At 37.1% G+C, this 21,982-nt stretch overlaps 1 protein-coding gene across 11 annotated transcripts in view; it reads left to right on the forward strand.

The window, feature by feature from the left end:
- Positions 1 to 21,982, forward strand: part of CDKAL1 (CDK5 regulatory subunit associated protein 1 like 1) — a 617,913-nt gene that overhangs the window by 270,265 nt on the left and 325,666 nt on the right. For all 11 annotated transcript variants that reach the window (XM_045162607.1, XM_045162600.1, XM_045162601.1 and 8 more), the window contains one exon: positions 13,493 to 13,596. In XM_045162607.1, the coding sequence (XP_045018542.1) occupies positions 13,493 to 13,596 (104 nt within the window). The remainder of the gene's footprint in view (positions 1 to 13,492; positions 13,597 to 21,982) is intronic.

A 21,982-nucleotide genomic window follows, 5' to 3' on the forward strand; every position in this document is an offset into this window, starting at 1 on the left:
CAGGTAAGGGTCCAACTTCACTTTTGTGTATGGATATCTAGTTTTCCCAGCATCATTTGTTGAAAAAGTGATCTTTACTCTTTTGTGAAAATCCTTTGACCGAATACATGAGGGTTTATTTTGAGGCTCTCTGTTTTCTTCCACTAATTGACATGTCTGTGTTTATGTCAGTACCATACTGTTTTAATGTAGCTTTATAGAAAGTTTTGAAATCAGGAACTGTGAATCCTCTAGTCTTTCCGTTTTGTTCAAGATTGTTTTGGCTGTTTGGGCTACCTTGATATTTTATATAAATTTTGGGATAGGCTTTTCTATTCCTACAAAAAATGTCATTGGAGTCTTTTTTTTTTTTTAATGGATTGCATTGAATCTTTAGATCATTATGGACAATATTGACATTTTAATATTAGGTTTTCTAATCTAACATGAGGTCTATTCACATTTATTTATGTTTTATTTATTATCTATGGGTAACATTGACAGTTTAATGATACTAAGTTTTCTAATCTAAATTGATGTGTATTTGTATTTTTCTGTCTTCAGTTTCTTACAGCAGTGTTGTAGTTTTCAATGCAAAAGACTTTACAGCACTTTGGTTCAGTTAATTTGTAGGTATTTTATTCTTTTTGTTGTTATTGTAAATGGAATCATATGCAGAGATGATTTTACTTCTTTTTCCTAATTTCGATGTCCCTTCTTTCTTTTAGTTGCCTAATTGATCAGGCTAAAACTTGCAGTATTATGTTGATTTGAAGTGGTGAAAGTAGGCATCCATGACTTGTTGCTCATCTTAGAGGAAAAACTTTCAGTTTAATCACTGCACATGATGTTCTTTGTGAGTTTTTCATACATGGGTGTTTTTTTTTTTTTATGTTGAGCAAGTTTCTGTTTCTAATGCGTTGATTGTTTTTATATTGAAAAGATGTTGAACCCTGTCAAATGCTTTCTCTTCATCAACTGACATCATGTTTTTTTTTCCTCTTTCATTCTGTTGATATAGCATATTATGTTGATCAATTCACATTGCTGAAACATCCTTGCATTTCAGCAGTAAATCCCAGTTGGCCGTACTATATAATTCTTGTAATGTGCTGCTGAATTCTGTTTGCTAGCAGCTAGTTTATTGAGGATGTTCACAAGGGATTTCCTTCTCCTTTTCTGTGATTTCCTTCTCTTTCAGTGGTTTTGTATGATTTGAGTGTTAGGGTAATTTTGCTCTGAGAGAATGAGTTGGAAAATATTCCCTTTTCTTCAGTTTTCAAAAAAGCTAGAGAGGAATTATTATTAGTTCTTCTCTAAATGTTTGATAGAATTCACCAGCAAAGTAATCAGCTTCAAAGCTTTTGTATGTTGAGAGATTTTTGATTACTGATCCAAGCTCTGGACTAGTTACAGGTATATTCACATTTTCTATTTCTTCCTGATTTAGTCTGGATATGTATGTGCTTAGTCGCTTAGTCATGTCTGATTTTTGCACCCCGCAGACTGTAACCTGCTAGGCTTCTTTGTCCGTGGGATTCTCCAGGCAAGAATCCTGGAGTGGTTTGCCATATCCTCCGCCAGGGGATCTTCCCAACCCAGGTTTTCTGCATTGCAGGCAGATCTTCACTGTCTGAGCCACCGGGGAAGCCTATTTAGTCTGAATAGTATTTTTATTTTCAGATATCTGTTCATAGCAACTGGGAAATTCAATTTGTTGGTGTACAATTGTTCATGTCACTCTTATAATCCTTTTAATATCTGTAGAGTTAGTAATAATGGCCCACTTTCATTTCTGATTATACTAATTAGTCTCCTCTTTTTTTTTTTTAATCTAGCTAAAGGTTTGTCATTTTTATTAATCTTTTTGAGGAATCAACTTTTGGTTTTATTGATTTTCTCTTTTGTTTTTCTATTCTCTATCTTTTCTCAAATCTTTATTTCCTTCCTTCTGCTAGTCTTGACTTTAGTTTATTCTTCTTTTTCTGTTTACTTACATTGTAAAGTTGAGTATCAATATGAGTGGTTTTTTTTTTTAAGTGTTTTTAGCTAGCTATGAAATTTCCCCATAGTACTCCTTTATCTGCACCCCATAACTTTTGGTGTGCAGTGGTTGTTCTCGTTCATATCTAATTGTTTTCTAATTTCTCTTTTGTGGTTTCTTTTTTGATTCATAGGTTATTTACAAATGTGTTGTTTGATTTCCACAATATTGTGAATTTTCCTCTCCTTTTTTGTTACTTACCTCTGACTTCATTCTCTTGTGGTCTGAGAAGAAACTCTGTGTGATACCAATCTTTTAAAATATTTGGAGTCTTAAATTGCAGTCTAACATCTGGTCTGTCCTGGAGAATGTCCCATGTTTATTCTGTTGTTGTTGGGCAGTTTGCATTCAAATCTTCCCCTGGAAGTTGCTAGCCTTCAGCAGACTCCAGAATTCCAAAATAGTTACACCAGGCAGATTCTGCCAGTGCAGTTGTTGTCTAGGTGGGGAGACAGATTCCTAGAGCTTCCCACTCTGCCATCTCATCTGAATCCTCTCCAACAATCATGTGTTCTTACCTAATTTATTGTATCTCATGAGTAGTAGAGTACAATCCATGATACAGGAATTTCCGATAAGATCGATTGCATCTTCCACTTGGCCATCTATGCAAATTTGGACAAATTTTTTAATCCTTTTCAACCTCAGTTTCCTGTATGAAAGTAGGAATAATGATACTTATACCAAGATTGTTGCAAAGATAAATGAAACAATTAGTATAAAATTATTGTATGGCTGAGTGCCTGGCAAGCATTCCACAACCATCTTTTACTCTTAATAGCGCTTCCCCACCCCAGAAGATTTTAAAGCTTGTGTTGACTTTTATGGAGATTGATTGACGATGATGATAAAGATATCTTTCAGGTAAAAGAAATGAGAAATAAGGGTACAGAGTTTAAATACATTGACACAACTCCTTGAAGCAAAAGATGTAGAACAGCAGCTAATGGGAGTAGGATAAGGAAAACATGTAGTTGCAGTTGTTTTTTAATTTAGGACAAATAGAAGAAAGGTTAGCAGCTGTGCTCCCAGACCCTTCTATCCCAACCCCTGTAATTGCAAAGGGTACTGCTGCTGCTGCTGCTAAGTCGCTTCAGTCGTGTCCGATTCTGTGCGACCCCATAGACGGCAGCCCACGAGGCTCCCATCCCTGGGATTCTCCAGGCAAGAACACTGGAGTGGGTTGCCGTATCCTTCTCCAATGCATGAAAGTGAAAAGTGAAAGTGAAGTTGCTCAGTCGTGCCCAACTCTTAGCGACCCCATGGACTGCAGCCTACCAGGCTCCTCCGTCCATGGGATTTTCCAGGCAAGAGTACTGGAGTGGGTCGCCAGTGCCTTCTCTGGCAAAGGGTACAATTACAGTTAAAGACAGAAGCAGCAGTACAATGAAATTTTGGAGTAGGACTGGATATGGAGGCAGAAACTCAAGTGGAGAGATTTGTTCCATGGGAGGAGCTCTGGCCATCAGTTCAGTTCAGTCACTCAGTCGTGTCCAAATCTTTGCGAGCCCATGGACTGCAGGCCTTCTTTCATCCAGACCTCCCTGTCCATCACCAACTCCCAGACCTACTGAAACTTCATGCGCATTGTGTCAGTGATACCATCCAATTATCTCATCCTCTGTCATCCCCTTCTCTTCCTTCCTTCACTCTTTCCCAGCATCAGGGTCTTTTCCAATGAGTTGGTTCTTTGCATCAGGTGGCCAAAGTATTGGAGTTTCAGCTTTCAGCATCAGTCCTTCCAATGAATATTCAGGACTGATTTCCTTTGGGATTTAATGGTTTGATCTCCTTGCAGTTCAAGGGACTCTCAAGAACCTTCTCCAACACCACAGTTCAAAAGCATCAATTCTTCAGCGCTCAGCTTTCTTTATAGTCCAACTCTCACATCCATACCTGACTGCTGGAAAAACCATATCTTTGACTAGATGGACCTTTGTTGGTAAAGTAATGTCTGTGCTTTTTAATATGCTGTATAGGTTGGTCATGACATCACCCTTATGGCAGAAAGTGAAGAGGAACTAAAAAAAGCCTCTTGATGAAAGTGAAAGAGGAGAGTGAAAAAGTTGGCTTAAAACTCAACATTCAGAAAATGAAGATCATGGCATCCAATCCCACCACTTCATGGGAAATAGATGGGGAAACAGTGGAAACAGTGTCAGACTTTATTTTTCTGGGCTCCAAAATCACTGCAGATGGTGACTGCAGCCATGAAATTAAAAGACGCTTACTCCTTGGAAGGAAAGTTATGACCAACCTAGATAGCATATTCAAAAGCAGAGACATTACTTTGCCAACAAAGGTTCGTCTAGTCAAGGCTATGGTTTTTCCTGTGGTCATGTATGGATGTGAGAGTTGGACTGTGAAGAAGGCTGAGCGCTGAAGAATTGATGCTTTTGAACTGTGGTGTTGGAGAAGAGTCTTGAGAGTCCCTTGGACTGCAAGGAGATCCAACCAGTCCATTCTGAAGGAGATCAGCCCTGGGATTTCTTTGGAAGGAATGATGCTAAAGCTGAAACTCAAGTACTTTGGCCACCTCATGTAAAGAGTTGACTCATTGGAAAAGACTCTGATGCTGGGAGGGATTGGGGGCAGGAGGAGAAGGGGATGACAGAGGATGAGATGGCTGGATGGCATCACTGACTCGATGGACGTGAGTCTGAGTGAATTCTGGGAGTTGGTGATGGATAGGGAGGCCTGGCATGCTGCGATTCATGGGGTCGCAAAGAGTCGGACACGACTGAGCGACTGATCTGATCTGATAGGTTGGTCATAGCTTTTCCAAGGAGCAAGTGTCTTTTAATTTCATGGCTGCAGTCACCATCTGCAGTGATTTTGGAGGCCCCCAAAATTAAGTCTATCTCTGTTTCCATTTTTTCCCCATCTATTTTCCATGAAATGATGGTACTGGATGCCATGATCTTAGTTTTCTGAATGTTGAGCTTTAAGCCAGCTTTTTCACTCTCCTCTTTGACTTTCATCAAGAGGCTCTTTAGTTCTTCTTCACCTTCTGTCATAAGGGTGGTGTCATCTGTGTATCTGAAGTTATTGATATTTCTCCTGGCAATCTTGATTCCAGCTTGTGCTTCATCCAGCCCAGTATTTCGCATGATGTACTCTGCATGTAAGTTAAATAAGCAGGGTGACAATATATAGCCTTGATGTACTCCTTTCCCGATTTGGAACCAGTCTGTTGTTCCATGTCCATAGGAAGCTTAAAGAATTTAGGATATATTCTAGTTTTTCAGGTATGTTATTTTTTCCTTTGCTTGTTCAGGATTTTGTTCTTGGCAAACAGGAATTATCATTTGAAGCTCCAATCAGATTTTGCTGCTAAAGAGTATCTTTGGATTTGTTTAAAAGATCAAAAAGTTTGTAATTTTCCTGGAAGTACTCTTGAATACTTTAAAAACCATGATTAGGGTTCACAATAGACTATATTTAACAATCAAGTCTGGCACAGCCTGCAGTGTGTGAATCTTTTTGTTTCTTGAGTTTTTGTTTTTTCTTTGCTTCATGAGGGTTCCATATGGAAAGGCACAATGTGATTTTTCCAAGGTTTTGGTTTACAGAGTACTTATTTTGTAAAATTTGAAGCTTTGAGAAAGATGATGCTCTGTCAACTGATTAAAAATAAATAAGAATTACAGTATGTGAATGACACAGAATGTTAGTTTGAAGTGTTAATGTTATTGTTAAAAATAATAGTTTTTGCATATTTAAAATCATCTTTGTCCACAAGCAGAAACAGAATCCTAAGTCACATAATTTTTTCTCCCCTTAAACAAAGAGATATCAGTATAGGTGAATTTTTAAAAATATAACTCTGATTTTTAAGTCATTCTAAAGCTTGTGATATCAGAAGATGCTCTTTAAAAGAAAAAGCCTAATGTATTAAAACTTTTAATTTTCATTCACTGTATGTGGTTTAGGTATCAAATTAGCATGTTATACATTTGAACCCTTTGAAATATTTTTTTGATAATTTTAAATTTTTAATTGTGAAAATTCATTATTTTATTTGTTTCATTTCTATAATGTAAAACTATTACACCATAGATGTTTTTCAAGACTTGAGTTATACTGCTAAATTAAATGCCTGGTCTGCCTCTGCTTTTGAGGTTTTCAGTTATTTCTTGGCGTTTGGCCATCTAACAACCTGTACAAAGATGGGTAGGTGGAGTGTGCTAGCTTTACCCTTCTGTGATAACAGGGTATGTCTGTTCAGGATTTTGCTTCTTCCTTACAGTTCAACGGCCATCTCTTTCTGGTTTTGGCTTTCAACAGTCAACCCTCAAAGATCTTTTGTTTTCTCACAGTTAAAGAAACAGGCTCAGTGTTCTTACTCTTAAACAATTACTTAATTGTTTACAGATAACTGAAACTATGAAAGGTTTCTGTGATGAATCTATTTTGTTGGAGGCTTGTCGTGTGGAAATGATCGGTCATCATAATTCCTGGTCATTGAGAAGATTGTTTTTAAACCAAAGAGCATCAAATATCTCACTGTTTTCTGATTTTGCATTGGCTATTTTTCCTGTGTATTGTAACAAACCTCTCTCCTTTTTAAATGTAAGACAGCAGACTTAGTGCTTGATTAGTGCTGTTTTAACATGCTTAAGAAATACTCTCCATAGAAATTTTCACTTTATTTAAATAATAATAGGTATTATTGTGGTAACTGCAGATAGGGATGAACCTATCTTATACAATGAAGAGTTTAGAACTTCAAAAATACATCACATCAACAACTCTGATTAACTCTGGAGGGAGCAGTTTAGTATCTTAATGTAACATTTATACTTACTGCCTTGTTTTGATTATTATAAATGTTTCTGAGTATCAGTCACCTTGTTTTATTTAAATGTTTTAGTCCATTTTCCTAATTGGTTTTCCATGGGGAGTACATTCCCACCTTTATTAAGTGAGCCAGTAGGGAAAACATGATTTGGTTTCCATAGTTGATTGAAGTCAACCTCTCAGCAACGCGTCAGTTCCAGAAGGTCAGTATTCCTGGAACATAATGGTGCATAATGATTTCCTTACAGAATTGTTGAGGATGGTCACAGTGAACAACCACTGACCAGTACTTACTGATCACTTAACTAGGTGCCGGCAGTATTCTAAGTGTTTTATGTGTGTTAATTCATTTATATTATAAATACTTAAAATGCATTTTTCCCTTCTGTTTTCCTTTCCCTCCTCTAGGCTAGTATCCCTTAAGAAAGTTACTTCTAAGAAATAGCCCAAGTTAGAAATAGTATCTGCTTTTATCGAGATTGTCTACTTAATTTATGGAGCTCTGCATTGGGGGTAGGAGAAATAAGATAATGGGTCTGGAGAAATAGATCAGGGTAAGTAGTATCAGGGGGTAGAGAGAGCATTTTCGCTGGTTCAACTTGAGTGAATGGCAGAGGGATCCTGGATAAATAAATGTGGGGTGTACAGCATCAAGTCCATCATGGAGGCACTGAGGAGAGGGCCAGAGAGACCTTAGCTGTAGAATTTAAAAACCACGGCAAAACCAAGAAAGTGACACATTCTGCTACAGAGCAGCTGTAGGGTAAAAATAGAACTCTTGTAAACAAGGGTGAAATAACTAGTTTGGGCCAGTGGACGGACAGGAAGACTAGCCTGAGATTTCCAAAGAATGAACGAGAAACAGGTTTCAGACAAATAATTACACACACAAGAGGACTTCCCTAGTGGCTCAGATGGTAAAGAGTCTGCTACAATGTAGGAGACCTGGGTTTGATCCCTGGGTTGGAACGATCCACTGGAGAAGGAAATGGCAACCCACTTTAGTCCTCTTGCTTTGAAAATCCCATGGATGGAGGAGCCTGGCAGGCTACAGTCCACAGGGTCGCAAAGAGTCAGACACGACTGAGTGACTTCACTTTCATTTTTCCATACACAAGATGAAGAGTACTAGCTGTGTCTTTGAATATCTGTGCTGCATCACTTTATATCTCATGTCAGATGATGCTTGCCTTATTGTATCTTATCTGCATTTGTCTGTAGCTAGGTATTTGATGGACTTCCCAGGTGGCACTAATGGTAAAGAACCCACCTGCCAAGGTGGGAGATGTAACAGATGCGGGTTTGATCCCCGGGTCAGGAAGATCCCCTGGAGAAGGTCATGGCAATCCATTCCTGTATTCTTGGCTGGAGAATCCCATGAACAGAGGTGCCTGGGGGGCTGCAGTCCATAGGGTTGCGAAGAGTCAGACATGACTAAAGAAACTTAGCATGCACACAGAGGATATCTGATATGTATTTATTCTGGGGAGGCAGCTTGGTATGGCAGTAGGAGGGAATTTGAAATTTGATGGACTTGTGTTTTGAATTTTAGTTGTTAGATGTCTTGAACAAGCCACTTACCTGATTCCGCTCCCCCTACACTGCCGCCACAGTTTCACCGAGATATAATTGACATATAACATTTTATGAGCTTAAGATAGAAAGCATAAATATTCGATACATGTATATATTGTGAAATGTTTGCCACATTAAGTTAATATTCCTGCTTTTATATAATTACAGATTTTTCTTGCAATGAGAACTTCTCAATTCTCTTTTCTTACTGCTGTTCAGATACACAATAGAGTATTGGTAACTGTAGTCATCATGCTGTACATTACACCCCCAGAATTTATTTTATAACTAGAATTTTGTACCTTTAGGCCACCTTCACTGTTTTCCCCCACCTCTCACAAATCCCACCCTCTGGCAACCAACAATCTTTTGTTTCTATGAATTTGTTTTTTGTTTTGCTTTTGTTTGTTTGGTTTTGAGTTTCACATAAAAATGAGATCATACAGTATTTTTCATTTTCTGGCTGACTTATTTCACTTCACATAATGCCCTCAAGAGCCATTCATATTGGTGTAAATGGCAGTTTTTCCATGTTTTTAATGACTGAGTAATATCCCTTATATAAATGTATCATATTTTCTTCATTCATGTCTTTGTTGAAGAAACAGGTTGTTTTCCATGTTTGGCTGTTGTAGGTAATTCTGCCATGAAAAATGAGGTTGTGCGTAGCTCTTTGAGACAGTGATTTCATCTCCTTTGGAGATATACCCAGAAATGGAATTGCTGGATCATATGATAATTCTATTTTTAGTTTTCTGAGGAACCTCTATAATGTTTTTCATGCTAGCAATACCAGTTTATATTCCTGCCAGTAGTGCACAAGCTACCTTATGTCAGGTGCTGTCAACTCTTGTTTTTTTGATAAGAGCCATTCTAACAGGGGTGAGGTGATATCTCATTGTGGTTTTCATTTACATTTCCTTGATGATTAGTAATCTTGAGTATCTTTTCCTGTGACTGTTGACCACTTGAGTATTGTATTTTGAGAAACGTCTAGTCATAGTGTTCGGCCATCTTAATATTCGATTATTATTTATTGAGCTATATGAGAATTTTTATATCTATAATATTAACCCCAAATCAGATATTATGAATCTCTTATTATGGAAAATGTCAGTTTTCATTCCAATCCCAAAGAAAGGCAATGCCAAAGAATGCTCAAACTACCACACAATTGCACTCATCTCACATGCTAGTAAAGTAATGCTCAAAATTCTCCAAGCCAGGCTTCAACAATACGTGAATCATGAATTTCCAGATGTTCAAGCTCATTTTACAAAAGGCAGAGGAACCAGAGATCAAATTGTCAACATCTGCTGGATCATCAAAAAAGCAAGAAAGTTCCAGAAAAACATCTATTTCTGCTTTATTGGCTATGCCAAAGCCTTTGACTTTGACTTATCACAACAAACTGTGGAAAATTCTGAAAGAGATGGGAATACCAGACCACCTGACCTGCCTCTTGAGAAACCTGTATGCGGGTCAGGAAGCAACAGTTAGAACTGGACATGGAACAACAGACTGGTTCCAGATAGGCAAAGGAGTACATCAAGGCTGTATATTGTCACCCTGCTTATTTAACTTCTGTGCAGAGTACATCATGAGAAATGCTGGGCTGGAAGAAGCACAAGCTGTAATCAAGATTGCCGGAAGAAATATCAATAACCTCAGATATGCAGATGACACCACCCTTATGGTAGAAGGTGGAGAAGAACTAAAGAGCCTGTTGATGAAAGGGAAAGAGGAGAGTGAAAAGTTGGCTTAAAGCTCAACATTCAGAAAAGTTAAGATCATGGCATCTGGTCCCATCACTTCATGGCAAACAGATGGGGAAACAGTGACAGACTATTTTTTGTGCTCCAAAATCACTGCAGATGGTGATTGCAGCCATGAAATTAAAAGACGCTTGCTCCTTGGAAGAAAGGTTATGACCAACCTAGACAGCATATTAAAAAGCAGCCAACAAAGATCCATCCAGTCAAAGCTCTGGTTTTTCCAGTAATCATGTATGGATGTGAGAGTTGGACTGTGAAGAAAGCTAAGCACAGAAGAATTGATGCTTTGAACTGTGGTGTTGGAGAAGACTCTTGAGAGTCCCTTGGACTGGAAGGGGATCCAACCAGTCCATTCTAAAGGAGGTCATTCCTGAGTGTTCATTGGAAGGACTGATGCTGAAGCTGAGACTCCAATACTTTGGCCACCTGATGCAAAGAGCTGACCCATTGGAAAAGACCCTGATGCTGGGAAAGATTGAGGTCAGGAGGAGAAGGGGATGACAGAGGATGAGATGGTTGAATGGCATCAGTGACTCATAGGACATGAGTTTGGGTGAACTCCTGGAGTTGGTGATGGACAGGAAGGCCTGGCGTGCTGTAGTCCATGGGGTTGCAAAGAGTCTGACACGACTGAGTTACTAAACGGAAGGGAAATGTGGAATAATAATCATATATTATGAATCAAAAATTCAATCATATATTTTGGATCAGATATGTGGTTTGCATATATTTTTCCCCGTTCTGTTGTTTGCCTTTGCATTTCATTGATTGTTTTCCTTTGCTGTGCAGAAGCTTTTTCGTTTGATGTAGTCCAGCTTGTTTATTTTTGCTTCTGTTATTTGTGCTTTGGGTGTCATCCAAAATTAAATCATTGCTAAGAACAATGTCAAGGAACTTTTTCCCTGTGTTTTCTTCTAGGGGTTTCTGGTTTTACATTTACTTGTAATTTACATGGTTTATGGTTTTACATCTAAGTCTTTAATTCATTTTCTATTAATTCTTCTCAGTGATAAAAGTAAGTGCTTTTGCAAGTGAATATTCAATTTTCCCAGCACCATTTGTTGAATAGAATGTCTTTTCTGTATTGAGTATTCTTGGCTCTTTTGTCAAATGTTAGTTGATTGTATATTCATGAATTTATTCCTGGACTCTCAGTTCTTTTACATTAGCCTATATGCCTGTTTTTTCACTGCTGCTGCTAAGTCACTTCAGTCGTGTCCGACTCTGTGCGACCCCGTAGACAGCAGCCCACCAGGCTTCCCCGTTCCTGGGATTCTCCAGGCAAGAACACTGGAGTGGGTTGCCATTTCCTTCTCCAATGCGTGAAAAGTGAAAGTGAAGTCGCTCAGTCATGTCCGACTCTATGGGACCCCATGGACTGCCCCCTACCAGGCTCCTCCGTCCATGGGATTTTCCAGGCAAGAATACTGGAGTGGGGTGTAATATCATTTGAAATTAGGAATTGAGCTGCCTTTGGCTTTGCTCTTTTAAAAAAAATTTTGTTTCATCAATGTGTTAAACTTTTCATTCTGCAGATCTTTAACCTTCTTGATTAAATGTATTCCTCGGCATTTCATTGTTTTCAATGCTGTTGTAAACGGGATCATGATTTAGTCCGGGTGGGCTGTGTGTTTCTAGGAGGTTTTATTTACTCTAGGTTGTCTAGTTGGTGTGTAGTTGTTGCCACAGAGGTATCTTACGCTCCTTTGTATTTCTGTGGAATCAACTGTATTATCTAACTTTTTCGAAGCATCTGTAAGATGGAGACAGTAACGCCCAATTTGAGAAGAGTTAAATGGGACAATGTATGTACAACGTCTAGAAAAATGCCTGGTGCTCAGTCAGGGCTAAGCAAAAGGAAGTTAGTCTTCCACAGTGTGAAAGTGAAAGTCGCTCAGTCGTATCCGACTCTTTGCGACCCAATGGACTACACAGTCCATGGAATTCTCCAGGCCAGAATACTGGAGTGGGTAGCCTTTCCCTTCTCCAGGGGATCTTCCCAACCCAGGGATCGAGCCCAGGTCTTCGGTGGATTCTTTACCAGCTGAGTCACAAGTGAAGCCCTAGTCTTCCAAGCAGAAGTTTAAAAAAAAAGTTACTTTTTTTCCTTATTATGGAACAGATGAAAGTTCAAAAGATAAGACATGTAACAGTTAGGGGACCAGAACCTCTATTCATATGAGAGACCACAATTTGTGTGTGTGTGTAAATGGCTTAGGAAGAAAGTGATGTTAGTTTTTTAAGAGAGCGTGGTCTGTTAAAAAGTTAAAAATCCTTGCCAAAACAAATGTGTTGTTTTACTCAAGAGTTCCATGCAAAAATAATTATAAATTAAGCATTACATTGTTGCCTCATGATTTATATGATTTTTATATATTTTTAAATTATATATTAACAGAATGACACATTGGCTACTTGTAATTATTAGAAGTTTAATTTTTCTCAGTTTGAAATTTTCAAACATTTGCTTAGTGATGGTCTTTAAAAACCTTGCTATTTATTATAGCAGTTGAATCTTTGAAGAGATGTTATTCTTTGTTCCGTTCAGTGCTGCTGAGACTTATCTTTTTGGCAAAAGTATTTTTTATTATGTGTAATTTTTTTTTAAATTTTATAATAAAATGTATTTAAACTTTTTAAATTATAAGAGTAGAACCAACATTTTCGTTATTAAAAGACAATGCTTTATTATCTCAGGTTTTTTGGGAGATAATTCTATTTTTTAATTTTTTGAAACTAATATTGTCATTCGGTTTCTTTGATGAATATAATCCCAAAGAGCATTCATTGAACCTGTTTTAATATTTCTTTCTGATTTCGAAGAGTTGAAGATATTATCTGAAGATTATTAAGAATGTATTTTCTTATGAGAATTTTATGTTGCCGATTTATTCTTATATCATTAGTTAAAAGTTAAAACTTTTTCATTTATGAATAATGCAGTTTATATAACTGATATATAAATTTTAGTTTTATAATAGACAAATTCCATTGGTTTAAAAATTATGAATGTTTTTTCTTTTAGATTAGCCATTTTAAGCACTTATAAACTTTGTTCTGTATTAATGTGTGCATTTGAAATTATATTATGTGGTTTGTACAACCATACTTGAATAGTTGAAACTTAAAAGAATTACAAATTGCAGATTTCTGTGCCTAGTGGAAATAAATATGAAGCTTGGTAGATACTCATTTTTCATATCTCTTCTATAAACTGGCAAATGATACTAGAACAGCACTTTGGTGTACATTTTGGATATTTTCCCCTGTTAAGTGTCTTTAAAAGTTTTAACTGTATTTATCGCTATCATTTGAACAGGTGTCTCAATGCTTGTACCTACTGCAAAACTAAACACGCCAGAGGAAATTTGGCCAGTTATCCAATTGATGAATTAGTAGATAGAGCCAAACAGTCTTTTCAAGGTAAGAGTTTGTAGAATTCTGTGTGATTTCAGTCTCTTTAATAAATTTTAATAGGTCTTCTAAGTAAATCTTCACTTTAGGTGCATGCCTGTTTAGTTTTCTGAAGAGTTTACAAATGTTTCCGCTTATCTAATAGAAGATGTTATCAGATTCAGGTTATGATATTTGCATAACTTTTCTTTCACTGCTCTTCTGTTTTCTTATGACTCTAAGGTAACTGACATACTTTGAAATTTATCACCTGTCTTTATATTTCATGGGAAAGACAAAAAAATAAAAATGAAAGCCATGACCTTCTGGTGTGTGTTAATTAGACTTTTGTGGACTGAGAGAAATATTTTTTAAAGATTTCTGCCTCTTTGTTACTGTTTGGGCCATTTAGAAAACAGAACTAATAAAGATTATCAAGAATCTTGGAAAGAGAAGGTAAATTTTACTTTGAGCAAGTAAAGATAACCCCCACTCATCCATAGGACTGTTGGAGCTGTGAAGATTGGTAATGGTATAGAGTCCTAAAGAGAGTAATTCTTTGTGTGGGTGGCCAGCTACTTTGGATTCATCACTTGCTGGAAAATGTGATTGCCTCAATATCTCTCAGCATATAGTAAGACATTTGTAACATGAATCACAATTGTGTTGACACATGACCATAAATTTCCTCTTTTGTCTTTGTTTATTGTATGTGTGTGTAACATTGGTATGTTTTTATAACCAACATGAGGTAATCTATTGTCTCATAGTCTTGTGGGTTAATACTTATTGGCGATGTGCTTTTGCTTTTAGCAAGTAACTTAGAGTGCTACTTCCAGTACTTCACACCCTGAATCTCAGAAAGTATGTTTTACAAACTCACGTATTTAGTGAGAGGCTTTTATCAGCATGAATTTGAACTGCTCTTTAAAACAAAGAGAAAAATACTCTTGATTAATTCAACACTTCTGGACAATTTTTTTTTTCTAACTTTATATTCTTAGCAGAGTCCCCTCTTCTGTTCACATTCAACTTGTACTGAAAGGAATAAATAGAAACGCAGTGACTCTTGTCGTTGTTCTGTTTCAGAACCAGGTGAATTGGCTAATCAGAGAAGTCTGAGTGGTTGTCTTTTCTGCAATATGGTTACGTTAAGGATACTTTAGAAAGGGAATGAATTTGTACAGAAGCCTACTTTGTTTGAAAAGTAATCCTTTGCTGGCACTCTTACTTGGTGTTTGTTTTCCCCTAGATCTATTGGATAACAGAGATATTAGGACTGTGATCATAGATATATGATCTATCCACTAACTCTGATTTAGAAGGCATACAAATTACAAGTGGGTTTGCTGATTAAAATGAGTGACTTAGAGAATATATCAGAGCTTAACAATGACTTAGTGGCTATTTCTAGAGAAAGTATTAAAAGAGATTTATTTAATATTACTTTCATCATCATCAATAGATACATATGTGCTTGGTTAGTCCCCCCACCATGAAATGTGTGCACTGCAATGTTTTTCTATTGTCTTGTTGATTGAAGGCTAATTTTTGGACTGATGGGCTCATTGGGTTGATACGTGGAACTGTTACTAAAATACTGAGGTCTTAACTTTCTAGGTAAGCCAGTGTGTTTAGGGAATTTTAAGTTGTGAGTATCTGATACTCTTTGCCATAGGAGAGTTTGAGTTCACAGCAGTGCTCTGCTGGGTTCCAGCCACATGATCTGACAAAGGTACTTGATGTATACAAATCATGGTTTTCTCATTAGTGTGACATGTAGTGTTGCTTGTTGTTTGAATTTGAGATAACTTACATGAAGTCATTGGTTCTGCCCTTATCATAAAGAAGGCATGTGTCTTAAACTGGAGGAATTTAAAATAAATCGAAGAAGAGAAGTCTAATTTTTTTTGAGAAGTCCAGTTTTGAGTGAGAATATTGTAATATCTGTAACATTAATGATTAGAAACATGAGACATTTTCTTTTACTTCTAAAATATATTTTATGAAGAATGTCTTTACAGATAGGAACTATTGAGTATGACAGTCACCTTTTGTTTTCTCAGTTTGACAAATGCAAAATCATGTTAAGGATGGCCTTATAATTTCACAATAGGAAATAGCAATCTATAAGCTCACATTTTAAAGACATTGAGTTAGCAGCATTGTCTTTTGTTCTGCAGCAAACCTTGGTATCATAATGGTTGTGTAGAGTTCCTATAAGTTTTAAAATTGCTCTGAGTTTTTAAATTGCAAAGTATAATTTATGAAGTTAAATGTAATAGTAGAAATAGCCTGTTTTTCTTCTTTGGTGATTCTTGTGTATCTCATTCTTTAATAATTAAGAAACTAGGAGTATTTAGAGGATCAGAGCCCCTTAAATTCTACATTATACCATTATTAAATTTTCCCATAATCAGTAATAAACATGGTTCTTTGAGAATTTTAAGAAGAAAAGTCTAAATATGCTGTTGCTAAATTTTAGTGTTTAAAGCTGTTAGGTCAATGCAAGTTAAATTTCCCAACTGAAAATTGCATTCCTTTTCTTACTTTTTCTTAAATTTTTAAATGACTATGTGTCACAAATACAAAATGTTTTTAAAAAAATCTCTATACCAATTGTAGGATAGGGAGTATATCCCTGGTTGCCTGTCATGTGATAGACTATACAATAAGGTAACAATTTCTTTCTGAATAGCATATTCATGGAACATTTTATATTCATAAACATTTATTTCTTAGACATCTAATGAGTGAAGAGACTAGTGCTAGCCCATAGGCAAGGGAGCATTCAGAAGAGATTCTGAAATAATCATGAAATCATTCTGAATATAAAGTGGCTTCCTAAAGTACTAAAAATATACTGACTATACATTCAGCTGCCAAGAATGAGAAAAGGAGCCCATTAACTTTTGAATGGATATCATTAAACAAACTTTATATTTTTAATAGAAACTTTAGTTTACCTTTTATGAAAAATATATATAGTTTATATTTTGTTAGTTTCCTAGCTTTTTTTTTTTTTTTTTTTTTACATTTTCATTGACTGTTTTAACCTTCTCATGTGTTTTTCATTTTCGTGGCAGTTCTGCATATGAGTGTGATATTTACCAGGTTAATTTCTGGGTATCATCTCTTTGTTCTAATAGACCTCTGGGAAACCTCCCACCCTCACTTCACCTGTGCTGAGCTTTAGGTTTTAAAACTTCCTAGCCATGACATAGTCTTTGGGGACTGGGGTTTGACATAGTTGCATTTTAGATATCTAGAAAAACACGTCAAGCAATGACCAGGACTTTGTTGGGGCCAGAATGAATTTACAAGCTAGTGTTTTCTAGGATATTTATATTGATTTTTCTCCAGCAGCTAATCAATCAGTTTCAGTTGTATAAGTGATGGAGCAAACCTTTTTAAGTGTGCTGGGTGAGTGGTGTGGAAACAGCACCTTTCTCTGCTGTCTCTGGAATCAAAATGCAGAGATGATGGATGGGCTGTTTTCATAGCTCTCGTGTGCTTTTCTAGATCTCATTTCTGTGTTGTTACTTTTTTTCCCTTCCTCATAAATCTGAACACCCCCCCCCCCCACACACACACACACACACACAAGATAAGTGGCATAAACCGGTTATGGAAAGGTGAATAAATTAAGATGAAATATTCAGAGCAAGGAGAAAATTTCTTGATGCTTAGTGATTTAGAGATTTATGTTGGAATTTGATGAATTCAGTTTTATTTCAAGACTTGCAAAGACACTGTCTAGTGTGTATGAGATTAATTATGCAATGCAGCTGGAAAACATTACTTCCTGGCCTTTTGGATAAGAGAGGATATGAGCAATATTTGATTTTCTGGTATATAAACTTGAAATTGTTGAGTTGTATGGTTTACATGAAGTTGCATTTGACTTATAACCTTTAGTAATTAATACTGAATATTGATTTTCATCTAAGATGAAAAAGAGACCAATAATTGCATCCTATTAATTTATATGGCAGTTGTTTAAATGTCTCTTTTATTCTTTTATCTTTTCATTTGTGCTGTGTTCAAACTGAGAAATCTATTTCTTCCGTAGGATTAATAACATTAATATATATATTTTTTATACATTGTCAACTTCCACCAAAGGATTTTAGGCAGCTTACATTAAAGGATTATATGTAATAGACCATAACAAAATAAAGGCTATCTGAAATACTGTATTGAGTTTCAAAAGAGGAAAGATAATTTTACCAACTCGTGAATCTTGGCTCTCCCAAAGAATAGGGAGTTAGGGTGATTTATATAATTTGATAATTAGTTTTTAATGACAAATCCACATGTCTGTAGACTGTAAATACTAAGAAGAGTTATTTGCTTACATCCTTTTCTAAGAGACATTGACAAATATAATAGAAATGCCTGTAATGTATGGAGAAGGAAATGGCAACCCGCTCTAGTATTCTTGCCTGGCAAATCTCTTGGACAGAAGAGCCTGTTGGGCTACAGTCCATGGGGTCACAAAGAGTCAGACATGACTTGAGTGATTTAGCATGGTGATGTATAGAATTTCAAGACAGTCTCTCCATGGCCTTTTCTTCTGTTGACTGTTACAAACCCCCCCAATATAACATTAAACTGTAACTTTTAAAAGAAATTTTTATGGCAGAGCTAAATAAATGTACGTAATATGTATAACTTGATAGGAGGATCTGATACCTAAATAGCTGTTTGTCAGATATTCGGTTTAAATAAGCTGAGATTAATTACTTTGGTGTCAGAGAATGTTAGTAAAGGTTATCTACAGCAGACCGGAGTATAACTGACTTGGTTCTTGCCTCTTCAGACCTTTGAGTTTCTAAGTCAGTGGTGTTCTTAGCAATAAAGTTTTCTTATCAATAAAGCAACTCTTTTTTTTTTCAAATGAAATTTGAAAAGTAAAAGCAGAACTGCCAGGATTGAAGGTAAGAGGTGGGGCCCTGTTTAATATGAGTCCTTTGCTGCTGAGCCCTTTCTTTCCTCAGAACATTTAGGATTCAGCCTGAACTGGCTGGTATTGATTAATGTTTCTCTGCTCTATTCCTTAAATCCACCAGTCCAGGGCTGGCAGATGTTTTCTTAAAGGGCCACATCATAAATGTTTTAGGCTCTATGGGCTACAAGGTCTCTGTCCCATCTGTTCATTTTTGTCCTTGTAGCATAAAATCAGCTACCTATAGACATGAATGAGTGGGTGTGGCTGTGTTCAAATAAGGGTTTAGTGTTCAACTTTGGGGAAAGGTAACTTAAATAAGATATTATTGAGAACTGTCTTATGGTCTCTCATATGCTAGCCAATACACATAAATTCATAAGAGAAGGATGTAGTCTTTAGGAACTAATGTTCCTCTGGCATCGATTAACATTATCAGTCTGGCTGTTCATTTTAGTCAGTTGGAAATTTTATAAAACCAAAACCACACTGATGTCTGTGTCCCCTTGCTGACAACTGCATCATCATTTCTGTGGATTGGGAGACCCTGCATTTTCTAAAATATAGATGGTTCTAACGTATAAGCGAGAGTTGAGAACTTGAATTGAGATCCACTAATTTAGATGATTTTTTGGTTGAAGTTACTAAGTGAACTGACCCTCTCAATCTCTACTGAGAGGGACTGTGAGGAGGAAACCCTGGTTGATTAGTAAAGAATGAGCCAGGCTAGGGAGGCTGGTGGGGCAGAATGAAAAGAGAAAGTGAAGTCGCTCAGTCCTGTCTGACTCCTTGAGACTCCATGGACTTGTAGCCTTCCAGGCTCCTCTGTCCATGGGATTTTCCAGGCAAGAATACTGGAGTGGGTTGCCATTTCCTTCTCCCATAGTACTGTTCATTTGTAGATACCACTCTGCTGGTTAATGGCTGGTTTCAGAATCCCCTAATGGTGCTTTCTTATGTGAAGAGGCTCAATGATTTTTGTTTTCACTAGGTATCACAGAAGGGTCAGCTGGCATTTTACAAGTGTTTCCTGGGCTCTGTGGAAATCAGAAAGATGGAAAAGACTTGTCTCCAAGGAGCTTCTCCTAATTCAGGGGGACAGAGTAGCCAGTTGGACTAATGAAAATTAAAGTACACTGAGCCAGGAAAGACAGTGTTCAGATGGCAAAAAACATTGAGCTTTTTTAACTTTGGATTTTGATCCATGATCTGTCCGGGTGGTGTCAGCAAATTGATGGCCCTTGTGCTCCTCCCCCACCTTTCTAGCTCCAGGCATCCTTCAGTGATCAGCCAAGCTTTCCCCTCAGAATCCCCTCTATACTGAGTGCTATTCTCCACCGCTTAGTATTCTAGATAAACTCTACTTGCCATTCTGAACCTTATTTTTTTTTTTTTTTTTTTTGCCATTCTGAATCTTAAAGTTTGTTTTATGCTGGAGGTAGACGGAAGAAAGCACAGTAACTATTGGAACTGTATGGTGGTTGTTTTGACATTCATTCAACAAATATTTATTGAACATTGATTAGAAACAGTTCCTAGTTCTACTGATAGGTATGTGCTTTAGAAATGTGGTGATAACAATACATTATTATAATCAGCCTTTGATTACTTCTGCCAGTAAGATAGGGAGACCAGTGGTGAGGTTTGCTTGTCCCTGCTGTGGGAAAGAAAGATGCAGTTCCAGGGCTGTTTTGCAAAATGGCATCTGTTTATAATTCTGTAAGCTTTCATAGATCAGAGTACATATAACCCAAAAGTACAGAAAATTTGGAGCTTCTGGGAATATCGTTTTAAGTCTGTCCCTAGGAAAACTAGAGTGTAATCAATCCCCCACTGTTACTGGTGAGTTTTACCTTTTTCACTCTGTTTTGTTCTACAAAACAACCTACAAGTATGCAATTAGTTACGAAAAATTATATATAACATAAGACCTTTGCAAAACAGATGGGAAAAGTCAAGACTTGGTGTGGAATTGGAACTTGGGAAAGTAGGCCATAGTCACATATGCTGTTTCGACTCTGAACTTGTCTTAAAAGCTTATTTTCTGTAAGAATAAAAAAACCAGCTTGGCATTAGATTTGAGAGAAAATTTTCACTTGTAATCTCTTGTAGGGAATGGGAAAGATGCATTAGGTCTCAACAGCAGCCCCTTAACACTCAGATCCACATACCGAGTTTCTTACAGTTGTATGTTTTGGCATTCCTTGTTAGAACTTGCAGCCATGCCCTGTAAAGCATAACACTCTGACAGGATTTCTTGGGAGCCTAAGAGAATGCGTTCCAAGTGTTTGGGACTTGCTAGTGATCTGGCTCCACTCCCATGGTCCTTGGGTACTACAAAGGAATCCTGCTGTAGAGGCTAATAGCTTAGGGTTTGCACACCCAAGGTTGTTTTGCGAGATGATACATCAGAGTACAGGAAGAAGATACAAGGATTTGTATTGATTTGTATTTTCTCTTCCTTAAAAGCTTTCTTGGTATATGTTTTATATTGTATATAATAGCACAGTTGTGCTTGAGTATAATTAGTAAATACATCTCCATTGGGATTCATTAAACCTTTTTTTTAATTCATTCAGGAGAGTGATGTTCTAAAATATGGAGACCACTGATTCAGAGGAACAAATAGCCTGCCCATTTACCACTAGAAACCCAATTCTTTCCACCAGGCATCTGGTTTGAGTAGGGTTTGCTCTCTGTCAGGGTCCTAAGGTGCCCATATTCTGTTTTGATTGAGGGCAAATCCGTCTGCTTTTGAGATCAAGTAAGCAAAGGATAACGTTGATGACCTTTGGAGGAAACCTGTAGTACTTAATGAAGACTCTTGCCGAGCATCTGCTCAGAGGTAGGCTCTTAGTCCTCAGCAACATGTGTTTCCACTCTGCTTCCATCTGGGTTTCAGATCACTGGAAGACTGAGCCAGGAGGGTGTCGGGTCGGGTCGGGCCTGGGTGACAGTCCATATTTGGGTTTAGTAGGTGCTCAGTAAATGTTGAATCGGTGGCTATCCTGAATTGATTATGCTCGATGAAATTCCATATGCGACTTGGAACCTGCAATGAAAATATAGCCTGGAAAAGCTACATTTCTAAAGTGGGCAAGGGATATTGCTTAGTTTCAGCCGCTCTTCCGTCACAATTGAATACTGTGTCTCATAACACAGGCTTGATTTTTGACACCAGACATTTGGTGGCAGTGGCTTTCTAAGATTTGCAGAAGAGAATTAATTTACTTTTGGAAAGTATCTTCTGGTAGTTAACAGTACCTGTCATTTTACCAAGTGAATATATCCATGTAGGTCCCATGTTTCTAGTTATTAATAAACATTTGCTTTGACATTTCTCTTCTGCGAAACAGAATACAGCAAACAATTTGTGGTGACAGGGGGACCAAAGTTAACTGAGGGTTTGCTTTCGGAAGTTTGAACTGAAGGTAATCTGTCTCTGGGATCATTCTGGTGAACTTTAAA

Source organism: Bubalus bubalis, chromosome 2 (genome assembly GCF_019923935.1).
Source record: "Bubalus bubalis isolate 160015118507 breed Murrah chromosome 2, NDDB_SH_1, whole genome shotgun sequence".
Classification (NCBI taxonomy): Eukaryota; Metazoa; Chordata; class Mammalia; order Artiodactyla; family Bovidae; genus Bubalus; species Bubalus bubalis.